The following is a 21307-nucleotide window of genomic DNA, read 5'->3' as shown; positions in this document are numbered from 1 at the left end:
TCTCAGCATGGAAGGGGCAGGTAAAAGAAGAGGTGGAAAAGGAGGGGGAAGGCGCGCCCAAAAGTGAGCTTACACAAGCAGAGGTGGGTGAGTGGTACAAGGGCAGTAAACTCTACATACCACCCAGTCTACGAAAGGAAATTCTCCAGCAATGCCAAGACGCCAAATTAGCTGGTCACTTCGGCTACCTAAAAACCCTCCACCTAGTACAGCACCAGTTCTGGTGGCCCAACATGAGATGAGACATCTCTCAATACGTATCCTCCTGCCCAGTTTGCATAATGGGAAACCCCCAGGACTACTCCAACCACTAGAAACCCCCTCCAGGCCATGGGTGGTGATCTCTATGGATTTCATCACCGACCTACCCCCTCTAAGGGGTGCACGTGTATCTTGGTAGTGGTGGACCTGTTCTCCAAACAAGCACACTTCATCCCTTGTACTACCATTCCCACTGCCAAAAAACTGGCTAAGTTGTTCATGAAGCATGTAGTGAGACTCCACTCTTTCCCCCTTAAGGTAATCTCGGACCGGGGCATACAATTTGTTGCCAACTTCTGGCGGGAGCTCCTCCAAGTTGCAGGCATTGAACAAGGATTAAGCTCCGCTCATCATCCGCAGACAGACGGACAAACTGAACACACTAATCAGGTGCTGGAACAGTTTTTGCGCTGCTATATCAACTATAAGCAGGACAACTGGACAGACTTTATCCATTTTGCCGAATATGCATACAACAATGCAGTGCATAGTTCTACAGGAACCTCCCCCTTTAAAATAGTACACGGATACGAAGGACAAGCCCTGCCCTTTGCCACCAACCCAGAATCTCATAAGGCAGGAGACCTAGGAGAATGGTGGTCCTCCTTAACAGCTCAGTGGGATGTCATCCAGGAGACCTTAAAGAAAGGCAAAGAGAATTACAAGAAATATGCAGATCGACATCGAACAGAACAATGGAACCTGCAGCCCGGAGACCGGGTGTATGTCTCCACTAAAAACTTCAGAAGTGAGCAACCCTGCAAAAAACTAGGAACATGGGTCCCCTCCCAGTCAAAAGAGTGACCAACGACGTGACGGTGGAGCTTGAACTTCCAAAGAATCTATGCCAGATGCACTCTACCTTTCACTTTAGTCTTTTAAAGAAAGCTCCCGCACCTGATGAGAGGCACCCAGAGAAAGGAATTCCACATCCTACCCTAGTCGATGGCCAAGTCCACTATGAAGTAGGAGAGATTCTAGACTCCAAATGGAAAAACAAAAAACTCTACTACTTAATCAGGTGGAAAGACTTTGACGAAAGCTTCCTGGAGTGGGTCGAACATTCCCACGTTAATGCTCCCCGCCTTACAGCCAACTTCCACAAGAAATACCCCAACAAGCCAGGGCTGGGGGGTGAAAGGGGGGCCTTTGGGAGGGCAGAAATGTCAGGTCTGTTGTTCACAGTCCCTCCATCTTTGTGATTTATTGCAATCATCTCCTGTGTGTATCTGTTTTTCACATAAGCTGTCCAGCTCCTGGGAAGGCTGCGCCCTTGTCTGAGATGGCTCACCACAGCGGCCTTGGGACAGTTCCATCCTACTCTCCCACTGACTGTACCCAGCTGGTTGGGCACCAAGGGTGGGGGGCTTACGTAGAGGGACTGAAACTTTGTAGCAAGCACTCCATACGTCATTCTCAACAAAGAACCTGTGTACAGCCAGATGCTTTTACTTGCCTCTGTGTAACCTATGGACATATATATGCTGAAGCTATGGTATCTCATTAAAGAACCTTAACTCAAGAGAGCTTGGATTTCTTGTTGCAAGGGGTTGGAGTCAACTTCAACGTATCATGTTCTCCATAGACTGACAGATAAGGTCTCCATTCATATTCAGCGGTCCAAGACGGATCAGCAGCAGTGGAGGAGTACTTTGCTTTTGGGCTCCTGTGGGGAAATGGAACTTTGCCCTGTTAAGGCCCTCAAGGAATATGTGGAGCTTCGTGGGGAAGGCCTGGGTGTCTTATTCAGCCAGGAAGATCAGATCCCCTTAACTAAGTATCAGTTTTGGGCAGTGACAGAGAGAGCTCTAAAGAGAATTGGTTTGTCGGGGGTCAAATTCGGCCTCCATTCCTTTAGGATTGGGGCTGCCTTCACGGCAGCTGCTATGGGGTATCCTCACCAGGCAATACAGAGGGTGGGCAGGTGGCGGTTGCAAGCCTTTAAGACTTATATCCGTCCCCTGCCTCAGTTTTAGAAGGTCATACTGATTGCTCTTTCCTTAGATGTCATGTCGGGCCACGGGAGGAAGAGGATCCTGATTTGTGGCCACAGCATGGTGTTCTGGGTGGCCTATCAAGCCAGGAGAACACAGATTGGATCACAGATGGGTTTGAGTGCTGTGGCCACTGTTGAGTGGCAGGGACAGCGTGGCCTTAGATGTCTGGGCCTACTGCTGCTTTTGTTTGGGAGAAGGACGAGTCCTCCCACACACATTTTGGTCATTCACCTTGGTGGTAATGACCTTGGGCTAATACAGGGTAAGGCCCTGTCAGTGCAGGTAGCTGAAGACCTTCAGATGATAAGCAGCCGATGGCTGGGTGTGCTTATATTTTGGTCAGAGACACTACAAAGACGGGTTTGGCAGGAAGCCTTAGATCCTAGGGCAATTGAGAGGGCCCAGCCTAAGGCTAACCACGCCATTAAGAAGTCTTTGGGGGATGGCTTGTGCATTTATTTGCCACATCCAAGGATTAGGGCCAAATTTGCCCACCTCTTCAGAGGCAATGGTGTACACCTGTCGACAGAGGGCAATGACATTTTTTTGGATGACCCGCGGCAAGGGCTTCAGTTGGCTTTAAGCCATATGTGGGGCATGAGGGTCTAAGCAGAGGCTTGACCCTGGCGGTGGCAGGAGAGTTTGGGGAATAGGGTGTGGGCCGGTGAGCACCCAGTGGTGCTTCCCTATGGGTGGGGTCTGCCATCAGTGCGGTATGCTTTTGGCGGCTACCATAACACAGACAGATGCCTGCTGGGATCCTCAGTTACGCCTTCCCTCATGCTAGACGGCTGGGGCGTTAGGTACTTGATGAGGGGATCCATGGCCTGGCTGGCTGGGTTGCAGCCATTTCAGAGATGGCCTACACCCAAGGTAAGAATTTTCCAGGTAAGAATTTTCCCCCCTTTTCCCTGATTGGCTTTTGGGACAGGGTTTTTTTTGCCTACCCTGCACTAATGGCAGTGTTTAGAGGTATTGTTTGGGTGGTGCTGTTTGGTTAGTTGCTGCAAGGAGAGTTTTGGGAATAGGGTGCGGGCCAGTGAGCACCAAGTGGCGCTTCCCCATGGGTGGGGAACAGGGTCTGCCATCAGTGCGGTATGCTTTTGATGGCTACCATAACACGAGCAGGTGCCTGCGGGGATCCTCAGGTACAAGGCCTTCCCTCATGCTAGATGGCTGGAGCGTTAGGTACTTGATGAGGGGATCCATGGCCTGGCTGGCTGGGTTGCAGCCATTTCAGAGATGGCCTACACCCAAGGCTTTGGGGCTTGCCCAGGCAGGTCAAGGCAGAGGTCCGGAGTGATCCCATGGCTTGACCTGTACCGCTTACTTAGCCCTTGCCGTGGTTTATGTTTAATGGTCATGTTAATAAATGGCCCTTTAATTCCAAGCCTGTGTCTGTCTCTTCATTCCTGCTGGGGTTGCAAAAGTTCTTGTATTCCACAAAGCAAAACCGCCAAAGATTCTCCAGTGTATCCACTCAGTACCCTGTTTGATGCCATATTATTTATTTGTGTACTCTTCGCGGCATTGTAACAAAGGTGGCCAACCATGGGATCAGGGGTGCTGTTGTATCTTGAAGACCAGGCACAAAAATTAGCAGGAAAACATTTTTAAACAGAGGCAGAGTTTCTTCCTCTGCACAGAGCAACAGCGACAACTAATTTAATTTCCTTTTTGAACTTCCCTTGCTTTTGTCCTTCTACTCTAGAGTCCCCTTCCTTTTTGAGGGTGAGGAATTCTGTTACAGAGTGGTGGGTGCAACCACAAAATGGCTGCTGCAGAAGGCAGAGCCAACCAGAAAATGGCTGCTCTGGGAGGCAGAGTCAGGCACAAAATATCAGAGAGGGAGAGAACGGCTATGCCTAACTCTGATAGCAGCACTTCAACATTTCAGGCAGGAGTTCTGTTTAATGGGGGAAGGGTCACATTCCTTTACACCCACATATAGAGGAAGTCCAAGAACAGGGGAGAAGAGGACTAATATTTTAAAAAATACACTGAACAAGAGGAGTAAGAAAGAATAAAACCAAGACTGCGTTGGAAGCTGCTGCTGAAACAGTATTTTTATTTTTATTTTAAATTGCACAGCCAATCAGAAGCCCTGCTGGGTGAGAGCACCATTGGGCCCTGCCCACTTTCTAAAAACACTTGGGTGCCAGAAGAGCTGTCAGCAGACACCATGGTGTCCTTGGGTGCCACGTTGGGGACCCCTGCTGTAGACGACAGTAAATTCTGTAGTGGATTGAAGTGAAATCCTACCCTCAAGTCATAGTTGACTTATGGCAACCCCTGGTGCATGCTGTTAAACCAGGACAGCATAAAATAATAATAATAATAACTGTGCTTATATACTGCTCTTCTAGACAGGTTAGTGCCTCATCAAGAGTGGTGAACAGCTTAGTGTTATTATCCCCACAATACTGCTGGGGAGCTGGGCCTGAGAGGAGGGGCTTACCCACCTACTGAGCTCATGGCAGTGGTGGGATTCAAACCAGTAGAGTGCTGATTTGCAGTAAAACTGCTTAACCACTGTGTTGGCTTGGATTGAAGAATGGAGTTATTTCAAACATCACAGGGCCAATCATAAAATGTTGGGAGGTTCCAAGCCCAGTGTTTGAATGGGCACTTCCTGCAGATGCAAAGTCAATGCCTCCAGGTTTCTCCTGAATCGCCTCCTGCACTGAGGAAGCAGAAGAAAGCTGGATGGGTTCTTTGCTTTGGGGTAGAGATTTATTTATTTATATTTATTTATTTACATTATTTATAGTGGGCCCTTCTCATTGAAACTCAACGGGGATTACACAGGGTGAGTCAATACAGTCAGTTTCAAAGACATTTCAAAACACATGTAATAGGGTATACACATGCAAATTTGCAAAAATTTAAAACCAGCAGAAATCCAATACAGAAATGCTCAAACACAGCATAAGTAATTCTAAGACTGACATATTAAACGACATAGAATCTACCCAGTAGTTTCATACTTACAGCAATAACAGTGTCAACAAATTAAAGTCTACCATCTATCATGCTTACAGCAATAGTAGTAAAGTCTATAGTCACTCCGTATCCCTTTACTGAAACATTTCTTTGAGAAAACTTCCTTATATTACAGCTCTCCTATAGTTTCAGTTTGCAAAAAAAGAGGAGGCTCTGCTTCTTGCACAACCATATAGAGAGCTTGCCAAGGCCAGACAGGGAAGAAAGGCTGTGTCTCTGGCCAAACTGAGAGCTGTGACCAGGGTTTGCCAATTCCAGTTTGAAGAACTCCTGGAGATTTAGGGGTGGAGCTTGGGAAGGGCAAGGTTTGGTGAGGGGAGGGACCTCAGCGGAGTATAATGCCAGAGAGCCCACCCTCCAAAGCAGCCATTTTCTCCAGGGGAACTGATCTTGGCAGTCTGGAGATCAGTTGTTATTCCAGGAGATCTCCTGGACCCATCTGGAGGTTAAACCAACAAGGAGAAATCCCACTGTAACCTACCAACTACTTGAGCTATAGATGAGTTTGTCCAGGGTCTAGGTCCCAGCCCCCAGACTTGCCAGGAAGGAACAGTGGGAGGCAACCAGGAGGCAGCAACCCTGCCACCCCAGCCAGCAACCAGGTCCAGAACCTGCCTACTCCAGGGGGAAGGGGCAAAAGGCCAGAGCCTCAGAGGGCTGGAGGGAGCAGGGAGAGACCAGCTAGTCCCACCCTCCAGGGGGAGGAGAGGGGGCTAAGCAGGCCAGAAGAAAAGGGCCAAGGCAGGGGGAATAGGGGCCCAGCAGCAGCCGAAACAGAGCTCTTACCTGGCAAGGGAAGAGAAGCAGCCACAGCAGCTCAGAGCCATGCACCAGCCTCCACCTCAGCTTGAAGTCAGCAGCCTGGCTCAGGAGATGCTCACAACCAAGCCCCTCCAGGTGGAGCTGCTGAAGGCATTCTGTGGGAAGAGCTGGGCAGCCAGCCAAGGCGCCACAGCTGTGGCCTACCTTCAGTAATCGGCTCAGCCAGAGAGGCCTGGCAGCCAGCCAACCTAACGCAGCTGCTGCTGATCCAGGCAGCCCAGCCAGCTACTCCAGCTGCAGCAGCTTGAGAGAGCCCAGGTCAATGCTGGGAGGCCAAGGAGGGGTGTGGCCTGGCAGGCAGGACCAGCAAGGAGGGCGGGGTGCGGAGAGAAGGCCCTATAAAAGCTGGCTGGGAAGAGCTCTGGGGTGGTTGGGTGTGCGTAAGGAGTGATGGTGTGGAAGCGGAAGCAGAGCAGTGCGAGAGCAAAGGCTAGGAGGAGAGTGGATGGAGGAGGAGGAGGAGGAGGAGGAGGAGGAGATGATCACAGAGACCAAAGTGGGTGAGTGGCACAGGTTGAGCAGGCCAGCGAGTGGACTGAAAGGGAGTCTGGGTGAGGTATACCGCCCCTCCTTCCACAGAGCAGGGTCCTGCAGAATCCCTGGCCCCCCCTTTGATGTCAGGAGCAGACCGCCCAGTGCCCCGCCCAGCGGCGGCCACTGCTAGCCCTGACAGAGTTACAAGCAATCTCATGGCATTACTGCCTGGGATGGGCTCTGCACTTTGTTAATCAGCTAGCTAGTAGGAAGGAGCTGAAATTCCCTTCCTTTCTGTTCTATTGAAGACTTTACACCAAGTCTCAAAGAATGAGCGGGCACAATGGCATCCCCCCTCACTAGGTGCAACTGGAAGGAAGTCTTCCACTGTGCTCTATAGCACTGCCACCTGAGATTCTTTTAACTGCTTTGAACTGAGAGCTTTCTGCCTGCTCTATACCCATGACACCAGACCCTTATTCTGTCCTAGTCCTCGTGTCAAGTAAGCATATAAAAATTATCTGTAAGACTGTAAGGTACCAGGCAAGGAACAGAATAAAAGTGGAAATCTCAAACTCAAAACAACACATGCTGGTGAAACTCAAAATCAACAATCCATCTAGAGCTGAGCAGCTGTTAACTTTGCGCAAAAATGTAATACACATGGTAAGATCTCAGTTCAAAATCATCCATGACAGTGACTCTTCAAACTGTGGAGCCACTGAAAGTGAACACAATTAAACTTAACTGTTACACCACTGCATTTCTGTTGGTTCCAGAGAAAATAAAAGCAGAGGGATATTTTAAAATTCACAAATGACTAACAAATCAAGTCCACAATGTCGATCATGCCATTTGCCATTCGGATGTATTTCTATGCAGTCTTCATTTTCAAGATCATTTGGTTCTCCCGATGCCCAATTCGAGTATCCTATTATTTCCCCATTTGTATAGACAAACCTGTCTTCTGTTTCGATGTCATTGATTCCTAGAACAGCGTTTCTGTTCTGCCACTCCACTATTTGGCGTACTGCTTGATTCTCCGCGGCATTCCTTGGTGAGGCAATTGTGGCCCCCATTTGTGAGCAGAGAATTTTTGCGGTCTCGTAGTCACCAGTTGAGCCATCAGTTTTGAATATTTTGCCACTGACCATCACACCGTCTGGGATGAGGAGAACTAGAAGGAGACATAACTGCAGTGTTTCTGGTCCTGTACTTCCTTTATACTGAAAAGTGCTGTGTTCATTGACAGCAATGAACTTGCCTGTCTGCTGAAACCATTTGACACATGCTGCAATCTTTAGCTGATACATGTTTGCCAGCAGGGCTTTTTTTTCAGCTGGAACGCAGGGGAACGGAGTTCCGGAACCTCTTGAAAATGGTCACATGGCCGGTGGCCCCGCTGAGCGGTGCGGAGGGCAATCTCAACTCCCCTCTGTCTGGAGATCAGGGGGCGGGGCCATCGGCCATGTGACCATTTTCTCCGAGGGCAACCCACTGAGTTCTACCACCTCTTTCCCCAGAAAAAAAGTCCTGTTTGCCAGGCAAATACACATTCAAGCATCATTTTCTACCTAAGCAACAAATTTCACACCTATTTGTTTTGCCTTCAGTGCTTGCAGCCAAACTTGAACACCAACCTGGGCATGTGTGTGGCTGCTCAGTTACTGCAGTCATTAATTTTCATTTCTTTATGACTCTAGACCTTCTTTGGTGCCTGTGTGTTAGCAGTCAGATCCCTCCTCGTGCTAAAAAGGCAGTTTGTTGATATGGAAGATCATAAACCCCTTTCATTAAGTCCCAGACACTGCATGGACCAAGGCAGAGTGGATGCCAGCTGGCCTGGAGACTGGAAAGTTACCAAGAAATGAGTCATAGGGGAATTGACTGACTGGACAGTCCTCATGCCCTGGAGAGAAGCAGAGGAAACAATGGACAGTGGCAGCTTGCTGAAGGGACACTTAGGTGGAGGGGGGGTGTCAGTTTTGTTCTGTTGGGCTTTATGTTCGTTGAGCATGCATTTGAGAGTGTGCCTTGGTCATGGCAGCCTGGTCTCAGTGTCACCTTTGACTTTTTCCCCATAGGAAACAACAGAGAGTGGCTGGGAGCACCTTGTTCAAGGGCCCGTAAAATTGGTCCGTGGGCCCCAATCTTCTTGAAACTGGGCCTGGGCCTTTGGAGTACAGTCAGGAGTAGGTTCTTGGCAAATTTGGTGAAGTTTTCTTGAGAAATGCTCCTCCAGCCCCCCCCCCCATACCCCCGGATAGTTTTACCCATAGGGAATAATGGCCAGATAAATCAAGTATTCTCTGGTCTATCTGGCCTGGATCAGAGAATATTTCATGGATCTCAGGAATCCCAGATTTTTGGGGGCTCCCTAAAATTCATATCTGGATTTCCTTCCTTCCTTCCTTCCTTCCTTCCTTCCTTCCTTCCTTCCTTCCTTCCTTCCTTCCTTCCTTCCTTCCTTCCTTCCTTCCTTCCTTCCTTCCTTCCTTCCTAGTTTCCACTGACTGCAAATGGTTCTCTCCATCATTTTCAATGCCAGAGCCCAACTGTTGCATCCTTTTAAGCAACAACTAAACCATGTCTTCCCCTTCTTACCTTGCAGGGTTTTGTTGACAGCTGCTTTGTAAACATTCAGTTGAGTTTGTACGTCCCTTATTTCCTTTCTAAGATACTCAAGCTCTGAATTAAAAAAAATGCATTATTCTTCCCACTGTACATTAAATTATAGAAAGGATTTTTAAAAAACAAATGTGAAATGATTAATACAGGCATCAGTGTGAGAAAGCATTAAGAAACGTAGCAGATTGGATGCAGTTTTGTGGGCTCCTGTATATCCATTAGTTGGGTCTGGTTTGACGGTTTTTATTAATGGTTGGGTGTAAACACTGCAAGGGGTACTTCGCACTTTATAAGATGGCAAATGTGTTTGCTACATTAAGGGGTATGTGAGAAATGTTCTGTGTGCTTTCTTGAAAAGTAGAACGCATAAAACGTTATTTTGAAGTACTGCTCTCCAGAACTGTTAAATCAGTTTAAGTGTGTAGTGAGGTAGAGAGATACTGTCTAAGATATAAGTCTCTCTAGAAGATTTGGTAATAATTAAGTGCAGTCAAGCAACCACATCTCAAGGTAAGAGGCATAGCAACCCTAGTTTTCCTTGATTGTCACCTGTTCAAGTACTGACTATGACCAACCCTGCTTAGTTTTCAAATTCTGACAAGCTCAGGATAGTTTAGGCTGCTACTAGAAGACATTAGAGAAAGGGAAATGTCAACAGTGTATCTGTCTCAGATTTCCCAAACTCAGTCCTTTGAATCCATACCCTCACAAACTAGTGTGTGCCTCATTTTTATGTGTATATCTGAAATATTGTCAGGGCTGGTTGTCTGAAGGCAAACAGGAAGGCAGTCTGACAGCCCACTGTCACTCTATACATTACTTCTTTTACAAGTTCTGCACGGAGCCAACGTGTGCTCCTCGCGGACACGCATCACCTCGGGGACTGGCTTCTTTAAAAAAACCTGAGGGTGCAAATGGGTTCAGAAAGCTGATGCTGAGGGAAGAAGTGCTCCTGCCTTTCTCCCAAGCTTTTTTACTCGTGCAAAAACATTGCAAAGGGGAGATATTTCCCCATTTCTGCTGTTCCACATGGAGGTATTTTGTGCATGTGCTACAACAGAAAAGGGAGAACTCTCCTTCCTCACACTATTTTTGCACAGGGAGAAAAGTTTGGGAGAAAGGCAGGATCTCTCCCTCCCCCAGTGGCAGCTTTTTGAGCCCATTTGCACTCTCCGTTTTTTTAGAAGCCAGTCCTCAGAGCTGACGTGTGTCTGCGCGGAGCACTGCTTGGCTCCGTGGAGAACTCGTAAAAGAAGTAACGTATAGTGATGAAATTGCTCTGACTGAGGGCATCAGGCCGGAGTCACTAGATTTAAAGGGCCAGGAGAAACCTCATTGGCCTTTAGCTATCCACTGTTTCCTGGTGAATCAATAGTTCAGTACTATCCCGGCCTCTCTTGCTGCAATAAAGAACAGCAGAGTTTCCTTCTCCAGCAGCCCTACCACTGTGCTGCAGAGCCTCCCAGTTTGCGAAACCAGGTCCTTTATAAACATCTTGCCTGTACTACACTGAGTGGCCCTGAGAGTCTTTTGACAGATTACTTTCTCTTGTCCTTCCTCAGTGGGACGTTGTGAAGATAAGTGAGCAAAAATATTCTAAAGCTGTCTGTAAAATAGAAATGACACGTAAATAAAACAATATGACTCAGATTAAAATCAGTTATTTATATCCATTTAGATCCTTGCACAGAAAGAACAATGTAATTTTTAAAATTTTACTGACCTGCTTCATCAGTGTCTCTTCTTAATCTCTTTTCAGGTGCTGATCCATCATTTCTTCGTGGCCCACGGGTGCTAGGTGCTCCCACTGGATCCTGGGGCCCTAGTAGTACAGAATGGGATGTAAATTTTTAACAAACTTGCAGAACTGAACAACGTACTACCATGAAATAGGGCATTTCTTGATATTACTGGTGGGAGTGACGGTACCGGAAAGGCAGCCCAAAGCAGAAAGGACCTGATTTAAAAGTTGCTTCCTGCTGCAGAAGTGCAAAAACCCCGTTGCTGTTATCCTCACAGTGATACCCCGCCCCATCCGTCCTGCTAGTGCACATAAACTAGCAATGAGTGGCACAGAGATCATTTGCATTCTTTTGTTAGTAGGTGCAGTTTCAGTGGAATTGGTACTCTGTATCAGTATGCTAGTCAGAGGCTTTTCTGTTACTACGACACCTGGAAAAAGTTGATGTCTACAAGCGATCTTAGACTTCGAAGAGTCACAGGATTCGATTCACACATAACATCAAGCCATGGGTTTCCGTTGAGGAAACAAGTGAATCCTCCTCTCCATGAACATATCTTTGTTAATTAATCACATCCACATTTATGGTGAACCATCTTCTCTCGTTATGTTTGAACCACAAATTATAGTTATTTCCCTGGGCCCAAAACAGATTAAACCAGAATCAGACCCACGGAAAACCAAGGTACAGAAACAAAAACATTTCCAAGAAAAAGAAGCCACTGGACTGTGTTTTTCATATTGATATTCCATGTACATTTTCGGAAGCCAGAGGACTACTTCCAGGATGCCTGTTTAGTGGGTTGTTAATAAAACGTATTCCTTCACCAGTACCCCTTCTATTGATGAACATTATTTCAGTCCATGTGCTGCATGTGTGTGAAGCCCTTGCTTCTAGGTGGTGCCAACTGTGTCATAAATCTTTTTCATGTACTTACCCCAGAGCTACATTTAGTAGAACAGAGTGGCCCCAAATATTGCCCAAGATAGTCACCCCTCCTGTAATTCACAAAAGAAGTAAAACCCCACCTTCCCTTTAAAGATTATGGTACCTTGAACTCCATTTTCCTCTCCTGAGCCTCTTGCAGGTGGCACATTTGGAACCCATCCTTTTAGAACATAACTTGTTGCTACTGAGTTTGTGACCTTTTGCAGTGATGCACCAAGGACAAGCAGATATATCGTTAAAAGCAGCAACTCTGTTTGAATATATGGCCTGGAGTCAAAAAAAGAATTGAAAGAATGTTAAATGATGGGACTTGTAAAACTTTGGAATTTGTTTGTATACTAGCGGTCTCATTCTCCAGGTGGGTGCAAGGGATCCCCTGCTCCCATTGCTTGCCACCGCCCTGCAGTGCTGCATGCTGTGTTACACTGCTTGCATTAAAAAAAAAACCTTATCCTGGATAGCTCTAGGAGTCACCAGAAACTCTGTGGTTTCACCATAGAGTTTACAGTGATTCCTAGAACTGCCTATATCACTTCCTTTTTTAAAATCAGAAGTGATGCCACAGCTAACATTGTGCCTCACCCATATCCCCACCCGCTGCCCTCCTGCTGGTAGCCAGGAACTGCCAGATGACCCTATTGTATACATTAAATACAGAAAATAAACTCTTCAAATGCTGTCATGGCAAGCAAATCCTGCTTTTCAGTAACCAGACTACATACAAGCTAGTGATACTGAGTATCAGGATTCTCGAGTAGAAAACAAAGCTAAGTTGGAAAGACAGCTTACAGAAAATATAATCAGTGGTCATACTGGAAATTAAGAAATAGGAGAACCTGAAATCTTACAGGAAAACAAGTAGTGGACTGGAAGAGTAGAGAAAGAGCTAAAGGGTGCTTATAAATGGCATTCTTAGCAGTAGCAATAGGTGCTGAACAGTACCCCAGAGGAGAGGTTTTTCTGTTGTGGATACTTACATTATGGCAATTTGGTGAAAAGGATTCTGTGAATAAAATCTGCCATAAGGCCTAAGTAAGACACATACCAGAGGACCAGAGGACCAAGGCCTTATGTCACATACCAGAGGACCAAGGCCTTATGGCTGACTTTATCCCTATGTAGCCTATATGTTACTGTTCAGCCTGCACAGTTAGAGTTACAGTTAGACATTTTTAAAAAGTGTTTGCAGTTTCCGTTGCTCCGTCCATAAGCAATGGCAAATCTTTGGGCTTTAATAATAAAATAACATTTTCAATTTATACACCACCCTTCAGGATAACTAAACGCCCACTCAGAGTGGTTTACAAAGTATCTTATTATTATCTCCACAACAACAACCACCCTGCGTGGTGGGTGGAGCTGAGAGAGTTCTAGAGAGCTGTGACTGACCCAAGGTCACCCAGCTGGCTTCAAGCAGAGGAGTGGGGAATCAAACCCAGTTCTCCAAATTAGAGTCCTGCTGCTCTTAACCACTACACCAAACTGGCTCTCATTCAGAATGGCTCCCATTGAGTTATATGTGTCAAGTAAAAGCACGGGACAAGGTCAAAATCCTATTTCCCCCCCCCACACACACACACACCAAAGAAACTGGGATCACCAGGGTGCAACGGTTTAGCTCTTGTCCCAGAATATATATTGGTACTTTCTCCCATACAAGTGAATGAGTATAATTAATTCCAACAAGGAACTGCTGTACTTGTAGAGTATACTGAAATGAAAAGGAGAAGCAACCTTTCAACTGATTGTTTGCTGAAAGAGCACATAGCAACATTTTGGTGTCCCTGTTATACCTCTTTGTACCATCCTTTCCCATGTGAAGTAATAAGAGGACTTTTGCTGTTCTAGGTCATAAACAGATGCTTTTCTGATTTCAGAGAAATTTGGGTATCACAGAAATAGTCATTAACCTACACACATATCATTTCAGTTATTTATATCTTCATTGGGAGTCCTCCTATTTGAGGTTTAGGTCAAAAACCTGGTCACTTACTGTGTCATTTTGAGTGCTCCACAGAAGTCTTGGCAAGAACAACTTTGCAGGCATCCACTCCAGTTTATAAACTATGCATTACATAACAAGAGCTTCCGTGTTTCTTAAGTAAATCACCTTAACAATAAACATTGGATTAGGGGCCACGATCCTCAAACCAACCATCTGCTTCAGAGCAGGTCTGTTGATTGCCAGTGGGACAGCACAAGAGCTTGGCTTCCTGCCTTTGTTCAGTTGGCAAACCAAAGCAAAGAGGCTCTCGGGGGTTAATCAAGCAAAACAAAACAAGGACCAAACTTGGTGCCAGGAAGGCAAAATCACACACAAAGAAAGGCATTGTGCAGTTGTGGTAAGGCTGAGCAAAGAGTGAAAGTAAACAGTTCATAATGCCTTGTTAACTTCTGGTTCATCTTGCAGAAAACGGGCTTCTCTGAGGTTTCTGAATTGTGGGGCAAAGTTGTATTTAGGACTTGTGGGGGCTCAGGGGGGGTTGCATCCAACCTCTTGATCAGTCTAGCCCCAATTACCTTGCGGGGCTTGTGAGACCTCTGCTAGAAGAAGGTGGGTGGTTCTCCACCACCTTGTTCCATCTTCTGTTCCTGAGCTCTCTGTGGTGCAGCCTGGGGAGAGCAGCCTACAGTGTCTTCACGGGCCTGCTTCCGACCAACGTAAGGGGCTGTTGACCAGCGGTTCAGGCAGCATGGGTCCCCTCGCAATGAGGAGGCTCGGCAGCTTCTCTCATTTCTCGGAAGCTTTTAGGTAAATCAAGGAATTCCCTCAGCCCACAACAACTTGGTTCACTGGCTATTTTATATTCCACCTTTGCTCTGAGTATCCACACAAAGCAAAATTGATAGCTCTGAAGAATTTGGCTAACCTAACTATTCTTAGGTGCAATCTATAGCACACACTGAAGTCTTTCCCTCTTCCCAGGTCATTTTGCAATTCTGTCAGGAAGAGCGTTAAGGATTTCTAAACAAGAATTCAGTGCACCTTCACCAAACTATAATTCCCAGAATTGAGGCATGGGCAGCTTCTGACATATAACCACATGTTGGGGATGGGAGGGGCGACCATGGATTTTAACAGAAGGATTATGGCCAAGCTCCTGTTAAGTTCAGTGTTACTTTTCCCCCCTATATATACTCATAGTTTTTGTAATTAAATAATCTAAACATGCCTACCTGGGTCCTATGTTTTATTGGTGTCAGAAGAAGCATTCATGACTCCTTGTAGCTGTGGTTCTCCTTGTAGCTGTGGGGTTAGTCGATATGATTATGATAACAAAGCTTCTTTTGCGCTAATCTGCACCCCTTCAGAGGGTCTCTGTGTGGCAGCATGATAATTAAATTGCAATGTAATTTTGTAGCGTAAATATGACCTATTTTTCAAGCAACAACATAACTGCAATTTACAGCAATTTCTGGCCCTGTTTCCTCTGCTCCCCGGAAACCTCCCCGTAAGTCCAGGGATTTGCCCATCCCTGGACAACTTGACAGTTTACAAACCCAAACCTGTCTAAGTGCTTTACTACATAAAATGAACCATTGTTCTCCCTTCCTCTTCTGATACAATCTAAAATATCAGCCCTTAATCTCTTCTCTTGCCACTTGGCAAAAGAAAAGATTAAGAGCTGTACAAGTTGTAGGGACAGGTGCGTGCGAAAGGTTTGACATTTTTGGCTTGCAACACAGAACTGGCAATTGGGCTCAAGGGTGGGGTTTAGTTTTTTGGTATACTGTGCTGTGGTTTTGAGGGGGAATATCAGTTTGGCTTCACTATAATAATAATAATAATAATAATAATAATAATAATAATAATAATAATAAACATTCGATTTATATACCGCCCTTCAGGACAACTTAATGCCCACTCAGAGCGGTTTACAAAGTATGCCATTATTATCCCCACAACAACAAACACCCTGTGAGGTGGGTGGGGCTGAGAGAGCTCTGAGAGAGCTGTGACTGACCCAAGGTCACCCAGCTGGCTTCAAGTGGAGGAGTGGGGAATCAAACCCGGTTCTCCATATTAGAGTCCCGTGCTCTTAAGCACTCCACCAAACTGGAATATGTACTATTCAAATAAGATACAAATTGAGGGTACAATACATGTATTTGGAGAGGCAAGATGGGGTGAGCCCCCCCAAAGAATAGCATATTGACTCGATGGGAGCTTGCTCTTCCTCACCCACCACCTCTGACTTACTTCACCCCTAAGCTAGCTGCAGCTTGCGTCTCCCTTCCCCTCATCTGCCCCCCCCTCCTGTAACTGGCTGACTCTTTTTCCTAATTGCAGGTCATTTTGGATAGCTATGGCAACCCAAAGTGTCATCTGAACTCCAGCAAATGTTTGTGTAATGTCTGTATATGCACAGATACAGTTTTGGGTGAGGGAGGGTTTAGCCTCCCAATTTTTTTTTTTTAAATATGACAGATTCCCATGGGTTTAGAGCCCACTACTTGGTAACTATGGCTGGCCCTGCTGTGTAGATTTGCCCTTGACCATCTACTGTATTAATTTGACTAGGTTTGACTATTAAACACTGGAATACAGTATTTGCCTCTGGTTGTAATTTACTGAAATCAGGAATCGTAGTTGAAACAGAGTTATATCTCTAGTGCAGGGAAGCAGGGGAGGGAAGAACTTTTCAAAGACGATGTTCAAAGACAGAGCGGTACAAGATCAATGGGGGGAGGAACTTTGCAATAGTTTTCTTGCATTCTCAGTGGAGACATGAACTACCAGCTTTTCCCCTCCCCTACCACCCATGCTGGGGACAGGGTCCTGTATTCCTCTCTCCATTGACATTGCAAGAAAACAGTTTTAAAGTTCCTCTCCCGCAGCGATCCCATACAGCTCTGTCTTTGAAAATCTTTCCCCCTCTCCTGCCTTCCCACGCTAGGGATATCATGGTGTTTTCAACTACAGTTCCCAGGTAAAATTACATCCCCGAAATGTTAAAAAATGTGTGTCTGGTGTCACTTGTAGCTTATATCTGATACTGAAGTCTATTCAGGGGGGCTTATTCCCAGGAAAGTGTTCTCAGAATGATGTTAGTAGCTTGTACCTTGTACCTTGAACTTAAAAGCATTTACATGGCAATGAAGCATAGGCCCTGATGGTTTCAGGTAGGTAACTGTGTTGATCTGCAGGAGAACAGCAGGAATGGAGTCCAGTGGCACCTTAGAGACCAACGAGATTTTCAGAGTGTAGGCTTTTGAGAGTCAGAGCTCCCCTCTTCAGATACAAGGAGGAGCAGAGAAATCCTGAACCTTTATATCCCAGTCAAGATGTGGGTTGGGTGAAGCAAAGAAGGGATGCAGGATGTAAAAATGTTACCACAGTCCTGCAAACAGTGAACTTGCATAGTCAGACCAGCATAAAGAATTATCTTGCATGTATTGTCGAAGGCTTTCACGGCCGGAGAACGATGGTTGTTGTGGGTTTTCCAGGCTGTATTGCCGTGGTCTTGGCATTGTAGTTCCTGACGTTTCGCCAGCAGCTGTGGCAGATGCCAGCCACAGCTGCTGGCGAAACGTCAGGAACTACAATGCCAAGACCACGGCAATGCAGCCCGGAAAACCCACAACAACCAATTATCTTGCATGTTTGGCTGTTCAGGGAATGAGGATCTATTATTTACCTGTTCAGATAGCTGTGAGTAGTTGTGAGGAGCGTGATTCAACTGGAAAAGGACAACAGAAACAGGTTTAAAGGGTTAAAAAGGAATCTAGAGTTTATTGAGGGACTGAATGCAATATTAGAAGGTGGGGCTTATCCTAAGAAAATACAAGCAGACAGTAAAACAAAGCACAAGCAAACAGCACATTTCCCAACAGCACCCAGAAAATATCAACCCAAACTATTCCAATTCCAAATGCAGCTTGAAGTGTAAGTGTGGGAGAAACGGGGGACAGGACAGAGGAGAAGTGTCTGGGCTTTCTGACTAGGAGAGAAAAACAGAATGGCAGCCCCTTAGGGCTGGGGATCACCAACAGATGCTGATCAGCCGAGCCTAAGGCCCTCCAGAGAGAGGAATACAGGAAGGAGTAAGAGCAGGAGATTGCTCACCAAAGCTGGTTAGGCTTCCACAGGAATCATACTAAAACCTTTGTACTACTAGAATGATAAAACTTACTATTAAACTCTTATTAAACTTATCAAAGAGTCATCAGGTTCTTACATGCCTAGGGTAAGGCCGATCACAATCTTTGGGACAGATAGCAGTTTTCCCCAGGCCAGTTTGGCTAGGGATTCTGGTAGAGTTTTGTCATCCTCTAGGCATAGAGTAAAGGTTACTGGGGGAGGGGAGGTATTTGGGAATTTCCTGCATTTTGCAGGGGGGTCGACTAGATTACCTTAGAGGTCCCTTCCAACCCTGGTCATAGATCCAGAGGAGTTAGCCGTGTTAGTCTGTAGTAGCAAAATCAAAAAGAGTCCAGTAGCACCTTTAAGACTAACCAACTTTACTGTAGCATAAGCTTTCGAGAATCACAGTTCTCTTCGTCTGCATCTGACGAAGAGAACTGTGATTCTCGAAAGCTTATGCTACAATAAAGTTGGTTAGTCTTAAAGGTGCTACTGGACTCTTTTTGATTTTCCTTCCACACACGTTGAATAATGCACTTTCAATGCACTTTAGCAATCCTTTGGAAGTGGATTTTTTGTTCCACACATGGAAAAGCTTCACTAAATGTTCACTAAAGAGTATTGAAAGTGGATTATCCTATGTGTGTGGAAGCAGCCTAGGTGTGCCTGCACAACTAATCATAAATGTACAAGTAATTCTGATCAAAACACACACACTAGAAAATCACAGAGAGAAAAACTTTTAGCAAAAAGTATGGTTGAGGAAACAAGTAAGTAAAACTGAAGGTAGGACGCGGAGTCATACCAGTGGCAGTAATTTTGAGAACAATGGGAAGATTTAAATTGGGGATCCCAAGCTGTCACAGCGCACTTAACAGCCAGATCACATTAATCGCCTGTGATTGCATACCATGTGCCAGATAATACAGGGAGAGGTGCATCTCCCAAACTGATGGGGTTTGGTTTTACTAGTCCTGCTTCACAGTTTCTCCTGCAAAAAAGGCTCTTTCTTCAAAAGTTGTCAGCAAGATTATTGCTGTTGCCGGCATTATGGCTGCAAGTTCTACTAAACAAAGCATTTGCTCCTCACATTCTATGCCTCACTCTCAGGGACTGAAGCTTGCCCACCGTCTTCCACATACAGTACATATAGTCAGTACATATATTCAAGCCGGGGGGGGGGTTTGCAGGTAAAAATGGGGGTGTGTGGCAACAAAGGAACAATGCAGTTTGATTACAGAAGAAATTAACATCTGTAGTGAAATAAGCACCCTATGCCTCTATTCAGCCCCAGGGGTTCCATTGTTCCAAATTCACAAATGTGCTCTCAAGTTCAGCAATCTCACCTTTTAATCTGCCCTTGGAAGAGAGCAGTAGAGACTGGTAGAGAGTGGGAGAACATTTTAATCTTCCAGAACATTCCATTCCTGACCTAAAAGCAAAAAAGCTTCAAGGACATCCTAACTGGCATATAAATGCTCACGATTTCTCCACTCCTCCCTGTATCTGAAGAAGGGAGCTTTGACTCTCAAAAGCTTGCACCGGAAAATCATGTTGGTCTCTGAGGTGCTACTGAACTCAGATCCTATAATTCCTGATCTTATTGTGTTGATATTACAAGGAAAGGTATCCAAGTGATCAGGGAGTTCATGTTGCATTTGGTAACACAATGACACCAGTCAGATGGGGTGGCTGTTCCTTATTCTAACCACTGCATGTCCTCCATGCCATTGTTACAGGTGTGGGAAGTATCCATTGTCAGGGCTTGCCGCCGCTGCCGCTGGGCGTGGCACTGGGCGGTCTGCTCCTGACGTCATGGGGGGGGCCAGGGATTCTGCAGGACCCTGCTCTGTGGAAGGAGGGGCGGTATACCTCATCCAGACTCCCTCTCAGTCCACTCGCTGGCCTGCTCAACCTGGCCTGCTTACCCTCTGCGTCCTCCTTCATCTCCTCCTTCCAGAACTCTCCTCCAAGCCTCCACCCTTGCATCTTACTGCTCTCACTCCACATTATCACTCCTCACTCACACCCACCACCACAGGGCTCTTCCCAGCCAGCTTTTATAGGGCTTCCTTCCACTGTCCCACCCCTCTTCCAGCCTGGTCTTGGGCTGCACCAAGCAGTTGCAGTTGGGGTAGCTGATCTGGCCCCACTGACCAGCACCAGCTGTGCCTTGTTCCCTGGCTGCCCAGCCTCCCTGCCTTGGCTGATTGCTGAAGGCCTGTCCAGCTGCAGTCTCCTGGCTGGTTGCCCAGGGCTTCCTGCAGAGTGCCTCCAATAGCCCCACCTGGAGTGGCTTGGCTTTTGGCAACTCCTGGGCCAGGCTACTATTTTCTAGCTGGGGCGTGGCTTTGGGTTGTTGGGGCTGCTGCTGCTTCTCCTCCTCAGGTAAGGTCTTTGGGTGGGTGACTGCTGGGCTCCCAATGCCTCTGCCCTTGCCCCCTTCCGCCTTGCTTAGTCCCCTTTCCTTCCCTAGGGGAGTGGGACTCGCTGGCCCCTCTCTGTCTCCCCCTGCCTCCTGAGGCCCTGGGCTTTTGCCCCTTGCCCCCGGCACCGGCAGGTTCTGGCTCCATTTGCCCGTGGGAGGGGTTGACCTGCTGTCCCCCGGCTGCCCCCTCTGCCTGCCAGTCAGACCGGTTGACCTGCTGCCTGCTGGCTGACCAGTTGACCTGCTGCCTGCTGGCTGCCCCCTCTGTTTGCCCGTCAGCCCGGTTGACCTGCTGTTCCCTCCTACCAAGTCTGGGGGCTGGGACCCAGACCCTGGACATCCATGTGGATTGCATATTATCTAGTTAACATAGAAGGTCTCATGAGCTTTAGAAATTGGCGTCTGCTTGAATTTTAAATACTCATTTTAGGGCTTTTCCACATCATATTTATGCGGCACAGCTGTGTTTGCACTTCCTTTGGGTCAGATTGCAAGAATGACATTGTACAATTGTTTGAATGTAATCTGGAAGACGTTTTAAAACAAATACTGTCCTAGTGAGTTAAATTCTGGGTGTATATGAAGCCCGAGGGCATTCTAGATACTGAGACTATACTGCTGCCATGTTCAATTGCACTGCTGCACTTTCTGTAATCGCCACTAAAAAAAAAAAAGTGCTGCTATTTTTAATATCTTTATACAATGCTTTTAATGTTTTATGATAATGTTTAATGAAATGTTTTAAATGTTTTTAATGCTGTTATCCACCCTGAGCCTGCTTGCGGGGAGGGCGGAATATAAATATGATAAAATAAAAATAAAATAAAATAATATGAAAGATGGATAAGTGTTTTGTCCTGTCAGTAGGAAAATCTATCATGATATTCCAAAACCGTAAGATCCTTACATGGCCCAGGTG

At 46.4% G+C, this 21307-nt stretch overlaps 1 protein-coding gene across 2 annotated transcripts; it reads right to left on the bottom strand.

Moving 5' to 3' along the window:
* Nucleotides 1–4298: 4298 nt before the first annotated feature.
* On the bottom strand, nt 4299–13930 carry LOC129331692 (conglutinin-like). 2 transcript variants are annotated; one of them, XM_054982124.1, is made up of 6 exons: nt 13869–13930; nt 11979–12142; nt 10909–11007; nt 9162–9245; nt 7518–7734; nt 4299–4941 (listed from the first exon to the last, which is right to left on the bottom strand). In XM_054982124.1, exons 1-6 carry the CDS (start codon nt 13874–13876, stop codon nt 4905–4907), a joined length of 609 nt encoding a protein of 202 aa, XP_054838099.1. In that variant the 5' UTR covers nt 13877–13930; the 3' UTR covers nt 4299–4904. The 2 variants fall into 2 exon arrangements, with proteins under 2 accessions (XP_054838099.1, XP_054838098.1); XM_054982123.1 differs by having other exon boundaries at nt 4299–7734.
* Between the last annotated feature and the right edge of the window lie 7377 nt (nt 13931–21307).

This window comes from Eublepharis macularius, chromosome 6, assembly GCF_028583425.1.
Source record: "Eublepharis macularius isolate TG4126 chromosome 6, MPM_Emac_v1.0, whole genome shotgun sequence".
Taxonomy (NCBI): Eukaryota; Metazoa; Chordata; class Lepidosauria; order Squamata; family Eublepharidae; genus Eublepharis; species Eublepharis macularius.
Note: the sequence above shows the minus strand (reverse complement) of the source record. Positions and strands in the feature narration are given on the sequence as shown.

Excerpts from the sequence above, each read along its gene's own strand:
- LOC129331692 (XM_054982123.1), bottom strand. Across the intron at positions 11,008-11,978 it reads AGAGGAAAATGGAGTTCAAG|GGCCCCAGGATCCAGTGGGA; the intron begins GTACCATAATCT and ends CTGTACTACTAG. Across the intron at positions 7,735-9,161 it reads TGTCAACAAAACCCTGCAAG|TTCTCCTCATCCCAGACGGT; the intron begins GTAAGAAGGGGA and ends GTCTCCTTCTAG.